General features: G+C 42.4%; 1 protein-coding gene across 35 annotated transcripts in view; it reads left to right on the plus strand.

Moving 5' to 3' along the window:
* The first annotated feature begins 818 nt into the window (after nucleotides 1-818).
* The window catches only part of RWDD3 (RWD domain containing 3), a 64,183-nt gene continuing 52,699 nt past the window's right edge, over nucleotides 819-12,302 (plus strand). For 34 of the 35 annotated variants that reach the window (XR_015726325.1, XR_015726328.1, XR_015726326.1 and 31 more), the window contains exons 1-4: nucleotides 819-929; nucleotides 8,128-8,606; nucleotides 10,381-10,496; nucleotides 10,595-10,731. Coding sequence is in view for 2 of the 35 variants with exons in the window: in XM_087866117.1 (XP_087722243.1) it covers nucleotides 845-929; nucleotides 8,128-8,606; nucleotides 10,381-10,496; nucleotides 10,595-10,709 (795 nt within the window). In the remaining 33 variants the exon portion in view is untranslated. Of the gene's footprint in view, nucleotides 930-8,127; nucleotides 8,607-10,380; nucleotides 10,497-10,594; nucleotides 11,099-12,302 lie in introns of those variants that run through there. The other variant, XM_045801724.2, reaches the window with a different exon arrangement.

Consider the following 12,302-nt stretch of genomic DNA (forward strand, 5'->3'; position numbering starts at 1 on the left):
AAAGCTAGAGTTTGCTACGTTTACACACTTGATAGGCCACCCCCCAGACCCCTCGCTCCCCCGCCAAGGCCAAGGCGTCTGGGCTGTCCCCTGTGAAGGCAGGAGACAAATGGGGAAGGGTAAGACGTTGTTACCAGCACCCTGGCGCAGAGCGCCCCACAAAGTCCAGAGCCACCCCAGTAACATCCTTAGAATGGCAGAACCTGTAGGTCCTCTGCTTTTGCCAGGTTAAGAGAGAGAGGTCTCAGGAATCCAGAGTCCCAAAGCCAGTCCCTGGGCTTTGACTGCCCTGGGCCTTTCCCGGGTGTCTCACACTGCAAGAGTCACTAACAGCTTCATCGGGACAGAGTGTCTCCTGCTAACTGCAAGGTCCCCAACACCTAGTTCAATTCTGAGCTGGACCAGGGCTCACCTCCTCACTGGGCACTTTCCTGATTGTTTTTGTCTTCTTAGAACCTTCAAGTCCCGTACGCCCAGTCTGTTCTCTGCCCGGCAGCCCAGGGCCAAGTCTGGGCGGGAATGGTGAGTGTTCAAAGCCTGGGCTAAACTTAGGGGATTTCGGGCTTTGCTGAGAGGCCTCCTCCCTCTGTCAGAAAGCAATGGGTGCGCTGCACGGTCGCCTTTGGCTTCCGGGGAAAAGTCCCCCCAAAGAGACAGCCTCGCGCCTGGAGTCTGCAAGCTGGAGCTTCAGGGCGAACTCCTAGGCCACCGTCCCCAACCCGCGCGGGGCGCGGGGGAGACTCGGAGCGCCCCCCAGTGGCCGCCCGGCCGCGCCGCTCCGGGCCGGTAGGGGCGGCGGCGGCGGCGGCGGAAGGGGAGGTGCGGCTGCGGCAACGGGGTGGCCATGGCAGAACCCGCGCGGGAGGAGCTCTCCGCCCTGGCCGCGATTTTCTGCGGGCCCGACGAGTGGGAAGTGCTGAGTCGCTCAGGTGACTACCCCCACGAGGGAGGGGCCGGGCGTCCTTCCTTCCCACCACCGGGACTGGGCTCCCTCCCCCGGGGCCCACCCTCGGGGACCCGGCTAGTTGAAGGATGGAACGACACGCACTGGGACCGGAGATGTGTGGGAGCAGGCGGGAGAGTGAGGCGACCCCTTCCAACGTAAGCAGTGTGGCGGCGTGCTCGCCACTCCGCAGGGGACGGAGACCGCAGCGCCCAGGCCGGTGCGGCTCGCCGGCGGGCCCCTGCCTCCCGCGTCCCTCCGGCCCGCGCCCGCCCCCACCCCAGCCCCACTGCCACCGGCCGAGCGCCCGGCCCTGAGCGCCCGCAGAGCCCGGGTCCCGGAACCCGCTCCACCCGGCTTCTCCGGCCGCCCGTGTTGACCTCAGGTCTCACCTTGAAAAGAGGCCTGTCCTGACACCCCGTTTAAACCCAGCTGCCCCAAATTGCATATTGTCTTTTGTAAGCGCTGTGCATTATTCCTTCGGGGCACTCACCACAGTTTTAACTCTGTGGGCATTGAGTGTGCCATGCAGGTGGGCGGGGACCCTGTCTGTTACGTAATCACAAAACTCCATGCACCTAGGACAGTACCAGACATATGGTAGTCAGTAAATGTTTGTTGAATGAATCTTTGAATTCTCCCAGTGCTCTATCCGAACCGTGTCTCAGTTATGTTCCCTAGTTGATTGCTCTTCTTTGGGTTTTTCTAGTCCCTTTAAAGGTGGCTGTCAATAAGAGGCTCTTGGGGGGTTGATCGTTCAGCTCACGTGTACTGATTTCCTGTAAACACTGACAAGGGTTCAAAGACACCGCCCATGTCCTCTGGGAGCTTACAGTCTAGAAAGGTTCTTCTGGCGATTTTTTGATGATAGTTAAAACTTATTCTGTCCCTGTCTGTGACTTATATTACGTAAAAACCCAAACTGAGGATTTTGAAAAAGTGCAGCGATGCAGATAATTTTCAATTTTCACTTAGCTTTTAAATTTATTATGTAAATTTTTTGGCATGGGATTTAGCCTTCTGTTATATTTCAGCAACTATTAAAATTGCCTTTTTGACCGTAAATTGGTTGACCTTTAAGAAAGTAGTCTAAAAATGTTCTGGGCTTGTGAGAAAACCATCTAGGACTAAGATGGGTTTCATGGTATCATTTGGTTGCTAATTCACACAGGAAGCCAGAGCTGGGCCTTTTTCATTTCTTCTTCCTTGCAGCCCCTGTGGTCATGTGACCACTGTCATGTTCCAGGCACTGTGAACCGGTTTGGGTAATGGAGCTGCTTCCTTTTCAGTGCCTAGCCTGTCTTGTATCTTATAGAAACTATCATTGACAATCCATATGAAATAATTTATTTTTAGTGTTCTTGTCACGCCTCTTCTGATTGGATAGCATTCATGATTCTTCATCATCTTACTCCCTGTCTCCATGTCTCTCTTTATTGATAATTACTTCTGCCTAAGGCAGGCTATTTGAGAGATCATCAGTTTTTCTAAATTCTTTCATAATGCCTCAGTTGAAATATCCTGGGAAAATGAACATATGATTTCCCATCACACCTTAAAGAGTGGAGTGGTTGTGAGCCGGGTCATGAGAGCGTAAGATGCTGCTGACAGGTCAGAGAAAACCTAAAAAAGTAAGCATAGAAAGAAAGAGCAGTTTCTTAATAGCGAGAACACTGTGGACCCTTTATCTGCTGTTAAATTGAGCATGACTTTCAAGCCATGCCTCCTAATTAATTTAATTCAGCGTTCTGGCATCAATAAGTAATTGAATTATAAAAGAATTCAGTGTAACAACTTAGGACATTTTGTTGCTGAAAGGTTCATTGGAGAATAGAACAATTCAGTGATTGAAATAGGTATGTTTGATGTTCACAGCTGGGAATTAAGAGTAAGGTAAGGCCTTCTTTAATAGACCACAGTAAACATACAGTGAACTGCTGGCTGTTGTTCTCACCGTCACCGTCACCGTCACCCTGGATTGGAGGATATAAGATTGATACCAGAACATTTTTAACACCATCAGTTCCATTCTGGCCTCCCTGCAAATAATGCTCCTTCTTGTTGCCGCTGGAATCAGGAGAACATTGTGGGATACTGTGGGTGAGATTGCGCTTCTGGTTGCCCAGGAAGGGTTAGGCTCCCAACCCAAGGGTCAACTATTGAGGCCATAAGATTAAAGAGGCTGACTAATTGGAATCAGCTAAGTTGGGCTAATTTGTGCTGGGAATTTCAGGGGACTTAAGCACCTGGCCTCTTTACAATGGTTATAGTAAGCTTATAGTAAGAGGCATCAGGTATAACTATCTCTTACAGATACAAATGAAGTAAACCCCCACACTGCTGTCTACTAGGGAGGGCTGTGGGTAGACCAAATCAGAAATATTCTACGCCTCCCTGTACAGTGCAGTCAGGCCAGGTGCCAGGTTTAATTGGGGTCGCCTTCCATGTGCCTCATAATTCAAATGCATCTTACTTGATGAGGGGTAATCTTAGCTTTTTGTTTCATAGAGAAGTTAATAGATGCTCAGACTGGTTAACCACCAGGCACCAGAGTGTATGGACCCTTGACAGAGATGGGGCTGCTGCATGAGGAAGAGAATTCTTAGCAAGGGTAACAGTTGTGAAAGAGCAATAATGAGCATGCAGAGAAAGGAGATGGGTGTCACCCAGTTTATGTTCAGAGTAATTCTGAAGGCGAGTGTGTGGGCATGCATATGTGTGCACACCTATCAGATAGATGAAATTGATATTGTTATAAATCCTCATTTTCCTGATGAGGTAGTTGAGGGTCACAGATTATATTGCTGTGGTCAGTGCTCATTATATGTGGAGCTGTATTTCTGGAAATTACCTTGTGGATCAAAAAGTTGTAAAATGGGAGGTATATAGGACTCAATATCATATAATGTTTGCACAGTAGCTTCAGCATGAATTTTTGTCTTCTGCTAATACTCATGTTCAGATTGGATTGGGCCCTCTTGCAAAATGAATCATGACTGTCACCCACTGACCCCTCTAAATCTGCTCAGCTGTTTCCTGCTGATTGTCAGTACTGTGCTCACCTCTGTAAAACCAATTCAGCCTTGAACTTGACTTCTAAAGGATGGGATTGCCACTTTTAGCTTCACTTATTTTTAGTTTTCCTTTTGCTTTTTTCCCTGTAACCACATTTTAAACACATATAAAAATCCAGCCATAGCATAAAAACAAGCACAAGTGGATGCGTACTTGTGGCGAGCTGCCCAGGAGGAAAAGGAAAGAAAGCCCTGTTCAGTGTAGTACAAGACGGGATTGGGGGGTGCTTCTTGGTTTTCTGAACAAAGGCTTACTCTGAGGATATCTAAAAATTGAAGAAAAAAAAGCAAGTAAAAGGAAAGTCAGTTGTATATGGTTTCTTAACGGGCTCTAAATGAATCTTGAAGAACTCATTCTATTAAATTGTTTACATTTTCCAATGTCTTCTGTTATTGGACAGCATTTACTAAGTTCCTATTATGTGACTATGAAGTAGGGAAATCCTTAAAAATAACACTGCTCTGGAATTTGGGGTTCAGTTCAGTTTCTCTAGTTTGAATTTCTGTTGTTTGGAGTGTGGTTAGGTGTACAGTTTCTTTCATCTACTTGTAAGGAAGAACAAGGTCTGAAACCTATTTCAGTTAGTGTTTTATTTATGAAATTGATACACTTATTATAAGGCAGAGTGACTTACTTAAAAAAAAAAAAAGAAAGAAAAACTAGGGAATTTATATGTGAATTTCAACCAGAGGTGAGGTCTACATCTTTTGGTAGGATCTTTAGATTAAAAGAGTCTTGGAACTTATGAAAATTCTAGTTTTCTAGGGCAAGCATAAGGTTTCTGGGGCATAGTTGTTTATTGACAATGATGAATTTGTGAGTTAACGAGTTTGTTGAGGTCAGGGAGGGGCAAAGATTAGCATTAGATTTAGAGCACAATTATTTTTCTGTTAATCATTCTTTCTAAGCTGTTAATAGTCTTAAAGCAGATAGAGGCAACTTTGTTTTTTGTGTCTCTTTTTTTTACTGAAAAAATCAGAGTGACTGTACATGTGGTTATATGAAAACTTCTGACATGAGAGAGAGCCAGTTTAATTGCATGTACAAACTAAAGCAGATGTGAAGTGTAAGAGTAGTACACATACTTTGAGAGTTTTAGGGAGAAAATGAGTTTTTAAAAGAATGTATAATTTTATTACCACATTAAATATCAGCAGAGTGGGGTCATTTTTGGGCTTTTCATTTTCCAATAGGGATAACATCATTTTGTGTTATTTTAGTTTGTAGCCCCAGTGTGTGTGTGTGTGTGTGTGTGTGTGTGTGTGTGTGTGTGTGTGTGTTGGGAGGGAAATGGGCAGGGAGTCACTGTCTCTGAGAAGACCAATTAGGAAGAATGTTAATCCTTCCCAATTCTTGAAAGAATCAAAGCAATTTTTCTTTTAAACATATGAAAAGAATTTTACAATTTTCTAAGGCAAAAGTGAGGATTTTTCCCATTGCTTTTTTTTTTCTTTTGAGAGAGAGAGAGAGAGAGAGAGAATCCCAAGCAGGCTCCACACCCAGCATGGAGCCCAGCGCAGGGCTCAATCCCACCACCCTGAGATCATGACCTGAGCTGAAATCGAGAGCTGAACGCCCAAGCAACTCGGCCACCAGGTGCCCCTCTCCCTTATTTACTATTTGCTGACTAGGACCAGAAAATCACTGAGAGAGAAAAATAAAAATTGGTCAGGAGTAGAAAGACCAGCTCAATAGCATTTTCATACTTTCTCGCTGGACTGCCTGTTTCTGTCAGTTGGTTATCTGCACTGGGGAGGAGCAGGTGGGTACTTAACGTATGGCAGAGATTGGAGGACACTGTGGGTTTCAGGGTTTTGATCAGGAACGGATTCTTGCTTGAACGGAAAAGCTTGCTTTGTGGACACAGGTACTGTATTAGTTTCCTGTGGCTACTATAACAAATTTCCAAAAGTGTGGTGGCTTAAAATAATGCATATTTTTTCTCTTGTAGTCCTGGAGATCAGAAGTCTAAAATCAGCTTCACCAGGCTGAAAGCATGTGGTCAGCAGGGCTGTGTTCCCTCTGGGGGCTTTAGGGGGAGAATCCACTTCTTTGCCTTTTCCAGCTTCTAGAGCTGCATTTCTTGTGCCTCTTCGCTCATGGTCCTTCTCTATCTTCCAAGCCGGTAGCGTGGCATCTGACTTCAGTGATTACATTGCCTTTTGTGGTACAGTCTCCCTCTGCCTCACTCTTATAAGGACACTTGTGATTACATATAGGGCCCATCTCAGGATCCTTAACCCGATCACATCTGCAAAGGCCCTTTTGCCATGTTCTGGGGATTAACACATCCACATTATTTAGCCTATCATGAGTAGCAAGGACTTCTGCACCTGTGAGCCCCATGGGTACAAGCTAGTGCTCAGAGCTGTTTAACTAAAATTTAAAAGTTTCTTATAACCTGTAAAATCATTTCTTGGTTGTTGTCCAAAAGGAAATTGAGATATTCCAGTGGTGAAGAAAATAGTTCATTTGGTTCAAACATGATAATTCTGGTATGAAAGTACCATAAAATAAGTTCAAAGTACCATGGGAATCATAAGACAGATTTTAGAGAGGTGATGTTTGTTGAATGATGAATGTATAAAGATCTTCAGAAGTTATGCCTCCCCTTGAGGGAGAAGGTGGGCTCCCTAAAGGATTTCTGGAGAATTTATTCAGTCTAACGGTCATACGTCGTCTGTAGGTGTATTTATAGTGCCCATTTCACATAGTGGAATGTACTAATCTAACTGACATATATGGACCCTATTTAATAATAAGATTAAAAAAATAAGGAACTAGATGAAAGAAAGAAGGGTTTTGAGAAGTATGATGGATTGTAGAGGAACGTACTAAGTTAGGTTTGGAAACTTTTTCTTTATGCAGTACCCGTTTTACTTATGTAAACACATTTTAGTTGTATCATTTTAATATGATCTTTATAATGGTTACTGTCTGTGTTTCTGGGTGGTGTCTTAAAATAGTAGTGCTTTGCAGCTGATACCAGAGTCTATTAAACAACAACAGCAGAAACCCTTTTGTAGCAGATGTGTTTGGTCCTATGTGAATCAACGCCTGTAACGACAGCTTTTATATAAATGGAATCAGATGGCTCGAAAGCCATGTTAATATTCTGTCTGATTCTTTCGAGGGGGACACAGTCGGGTTCCAGTTGTTGAGGCTGTTGAGCAGCAATCCAGGTATGGAAATGAGAAAGGTTTGGCTGCCTCTCTCGTGAAGGAGGCTGGAACAAGGGCGTGTGGAGAAAGAAGTAGGGGTAGAGAGAGGCAAGTTAGCTTCAAAGAGATTCGTCTGCACCCAGTTCTGTTCTACTCTGCTCTTCTGATCTGTGTGCTTCTGCCCCCTGCAGAATGAATCAGCCTGACGTTTTATCAACTTTTTGAAAAGTGGGGTGAAGCGATGTGGAACACATCAGAGGGGTGAAGTCGAGCAAATCTGAAAGGGAGCAGTGTTTCATCTCCTAGCCTGTGTGTGCTCCCCCCACCCCTCATGGAGCCAGAGAGGGCTGAATTGATGTCCGCCCCATTTTAGTTCATCCTGCTACCTTCATGTTACACTGATACTAATACATTTGAAGTCAGAAAAGAGCAGGGCCAGGCAGTTACTGTCTCCTGCACAGTCATCAGTTTCTCGGGCCCTGCAGCCACACAGCATTGCGGTGTTTGCTTTGGCATGGATTTTCCACACAATGACCTTCCTTGGATGTACTGTGTAACTTTTCAATTAATCGTTGATTTTATAGATATGCAACTGTTTCTCTGAATGTTCACGGGAGTTTATTGCAGAATTAGAACTAAGTGAGGGTAGAAAAAAAATTGCGTGCTTTACCCTTCTGATAAACCTGAAAAAAAAAAATGGGGCAATAGCAAGGGTAAATGCCCCAGAAGCCCTGGGTACTGGGATGCAGGAATCCAGGAGTATATGTGTGTGGTTGAAGCCGATGATCTGCAAATCATGGCTCTCCTGGAGTTATGTGTCTCTTTGTGAAATAACTCCAGTTTTCTCATGAAACCTAAGTCGACATTGGAAACAAAAATTTTAACTTCTTAGTGTGCCATTCAAATCGAATTATGTATAGCTAATCATTGTTTTTGGATGTTTTCCAGAGACAGATGGGACGGTGTTCAGAATTCTCACAAAAGCCGAAGGACTTACGGGTGCGGATGTACCTTTAGAGTTGGTGTTCCATTTGCCAGTCAATTACCCTTCGTGCCTGCCTGGTATCTCGGTACACTCCGAGCACCTGACCCGGGCCCAGTCCGTGACTGTGAAAGAGAAGTTACTTCAGCAAGCAGAGAACCTTTTGTCGGAACCTATGGTTCACGAGCTGGTTCTCTGGATTCAGCAGAATCTCAGGCACGTCCTCAACCAACCAGACACTGGAAGTGGCAGTACTTTTGCAACGGGCATGACTGTGGATGATGGACTGTGGCTGACTCTTTTGCGTTTAGATCACATGAGAGCAAAGACCAAATATGTCAAAACTGTTGAGAAGTGGGCTTCCGATTTAAAGCTGACAGGAAGACTGATGTTCATGGGTAAAATAATACTGATTTTACTACAAGGAGACAGAAGCAATATCAAGGTGCCAAAACGTGTGATGTTGAATATAAATTTGGCTATTTTCTGCTAAAATGGTGTGTCTATAAGTGTGTTTTGTGACGATGGGACAGATTAGTCGTTAAGATGTTAATGGATCTCCATTTTTTAAAGAATGTCTCTAACTTCTAATTACAGCTACAAACTTGCAAAGCTTGAAGAATAAGTAGATAATATCTTAAAAATTATTCCACATAATGAAAGTGATGTCATAAAAAAAAATCTCTGTGGTGTGCGAATGTTTGTTTCTCTAATTAGCTTTGAGCCTTGACTTTATAAATGTGCACTAAAAGTTTGTGCAATTTGTATTTCATTCCTTAGGCACAGCAAGGTGTCTGTAGGTAGTGTGTAAAAGTTTGAACTTTTTGGCAGTTAAAAACACATGCTGACACTTTAATTTGGCTTCTGTAATACCTGGAAAGAGGAGCTGGTCCCTCCTAACCAGGATTTAGTGTTCGTGGAAGTAGCATCGTTAGGCTGTCAGCTTGTCACCTCCTACCTAACTTTTGCTTTCCACCTGACTTGTCGCAGCAGCTGCTTTCAAAACCATCATCTTCTTCAGATTCTCCAAGTTCGCATTCTCAACTCATCTAGCCTGTTTTATGTGGGACCAGACGAGGAAAGCTGCTTATTATATTTTAAATCTTGAAAGCGCTACAAATCACTTAATAGGTTTATGCTTTCAGATGGGTTGGGTCAAGAATACTTACAACTGAATTTATTCAAAACAGATTTAGCTTGCACAACCTATAATCTGAAAGATTTGTAGAATAACTACCTAGCTTTTTTCGGATGGGGCCTTATCGCAATACTTATTTGGCATTTGGTTAACCAGATTAGTGCTGGGGTTATAGCATAGAGGTGCCACCAATAATTATAGTTTAATCTAAATCTTGGTTTGAGGTTTGACCAAAGAACCAGATATTGCAAGGTGATTTATAGTATATCTATAAAACTTGATATTTAGGGTAAACTCCTGGCTGATGAAATGAATACGAATTAATTTCCTTGTTCATATTTCCCTAAAAGGCTCAGATTTTTCTTTAAACCAGCTCAGGAATGTTAGGCTAAGTGCGGCTGTTTTGCAGATGTTGTTACTCAGATTGGATCCATCAATTAAATAACAAGTATTTATTCATATGACTAGAACTTTGCTAATGTAGAAAAATTATGCTTTTTATTTAAAGAGTTTTTTCTTTTTTGTGAGCTTTCCCTACAATGCCATTTAATGTAAATATTTCTGTTAGATTTTTTAAGACTATATATCAGGATTGAGAATTACAGGTACATATTTATAGATGCCATCCAATTTGGAATTGTAAGTGCTGTGTACCTATTAACTTCTTGCAGACACCGAAGTAGTAATAATACTGCCACTAGCTGGTACTATTAATTGTGCCAGGCTGTCCTCTGAGCACTTTGCATGTATTCACTCATTTAATCATCACAGCTTCCCATAAGGTAGGTGCTGTTCTAAGTACCATTTTATGGAGTAGGCTCCTGAGGTAGAGAGGGCTTAGCCTGGAATCAGATCAAGGAGGCTGCACAGTCCAGATTTAAACCTGTGTAGTTTGATGGCCTCCTTCTACCAGCACATTCTGCTGCCTAGTGTAGAAAGACACTGTAGTCCTCTTACTGCTTGATTCAGAAAGAGAGTACTCTAGGCAGTAAAATAAGCCTGCAGGTACATGGCTCCTTTAAAACTAGGACGTGGAGATCCAGAGTAAGATATGTATTTAATGTACTGATTTATCATTTAGGAGTACCTGATTCTTCAGAAAACCTCCAGAGTAGATGTGGACTCAAGTGGAAAGAAATGCAAAGAGAAAATGATTAGCGTACTGTTTGAAACAAAAGTACAGAGAGAACACAAAAGGTATAATTTAGTACTATTGCAGATGGAAAAGTAACTGAATCGGTAATTATACTCTGACAAATCTAGGCATATTCATGAGTTTCTCTTGTATAACGCAGGTTTCTGGCATTTGAAGTCAAAGAGTATTCATCGTTGGATGAGTTACAAAAGGAATTTGAAACTGCAGGACTTGAGAAGCTTTTCTCTGAATTTGTGCTCGGGCTGCTAAGATGACATGGGAGACAGGACTCTTTTAGTAAGACAGCAGTGGCGTTTTGTTTTGTTTTGCTTTGTTTTGTTTTGTGTTTTACAGTGGATTTGGGGAATGGCTAATTGAAATCCTCGTAAGGAAACAATTTTAAAGTTTCTCTGAATCAAAATGATAGACACCATTCTAACTTCAGGAACAAAAGCCCATTTTGTTTATGGACTATTAAACGGGAAAAACAGCCGTGTATTCTAATTTTTGCCAGTAAAGGCTAGGTTCAATAGATGGAACATTATTTGAAAGATAAATATAAAATGATGATGATAAGTGAGCCCTTGTGATTATCTAGAGGATTTGTTTGGAACTATGCAATTTTCTGGCCAATTTTCTTGTAATTAAATGAATTTTTTAAAAGGTTTGTTTTCATGTTCACTTTTTTCATGTTTACATTTTTAGCATTTGATCACGATTTTCCCACATTCAGCATATTATGTCTAATGTTTTAATTTGAATGTTAAGAAAAATATAACATTGATTTATTTGTGAAAGTACATAAACTGTTTAAATACAAACTAAACAAGTTCTATAGAACTTGATTTTTGATCACTTTCTTTGGGGTCCTAGATAGCATGGGATTTGCTAGTTGCAGGATTAAAGAGTCAATTTAAATTAAAATTATTATTTTTTGGGGGGGGGCACAGATGGAAAGGGAGAGAGAGAATCTTAAGCAGGCTACATGCCTAGCATGGAGCCCAACGTGGGACTTGATCTCACGACCCTAAGATCATGACCTGAGCCAAAATCAAGAGTCGAATGCTTAACCAACTGAGCCACCCAGATGCCCCTTAAAATAATTTTTGGAAAAACTTACCTTCTGGTTTTACAAGGGGAGAATGTTTCACATAAAATGAACTTGACTTGGTGGATGGAGAAAATGATATAGAGATACTATTTTATATTTCTTAGGAAATCTGCTAAAGTATGATGATCTTAAAATACACTTATTATGACCCAAGGAGAGAAGAAGCCATAAAATGAAAGCTTGTATTACAATCTGTAACAAACGTTTAAGGAGGCATTTATGTTTGAGAAAGGGTATTTGTGTTCATAAAGCCAACTGTGCTTCCAAAAGAAGGGGCCAAGTGATGGAGGAAAGGCCATGCAAATCCCTCTCACTGCAGTCTATGGAGTACAGTGATGTCATTATAACATCATAACTGGTGGGAGACATACGTGAGGACATGTTGCAGTATGCGGGTAGTGTTTCTTGACGGTGCTGCTTTGGGACAATGGTGGTTCAATCTGATTGCCTCACTTTCAGGCATCCTTATAATTAAGTTATACCTACCTATTGATCATCTTATGGGGTTCAAATGAGAGGGGATTTTTGGTTCATTTTACCTCATTCCAGAGTGTTTATGATCTTTTTCTTCGAGAACTGGTAAATGTAGTTAGGTTGTTCTATGGGAACAGCATATGGCAAGGAGAAGCTAGGCTACCGGTATGCTAAACTGAAAACAGGCTTGAAAATTTGGGGCTGGTCATTATTACTGCTTCATTTGATTTACTAAGCAAGGAGATTAAAAGTTATTGCCATCAAGGCTGTGACAGTAGAAGTA

Source organism: Ursus americanus, chromosome 12, assembly GCF_024610735.1.
Source record: "Ursus americanus isolate L20-20 chromosome 12, mUrsAme1.1.p, whole genome shotgun sequence".
Lineage (NCBI taxonomy): Eukaryota > Metazoa > Chordata > Mammalia > Carnivora > Ursidae > Ursus > Ursus americanus.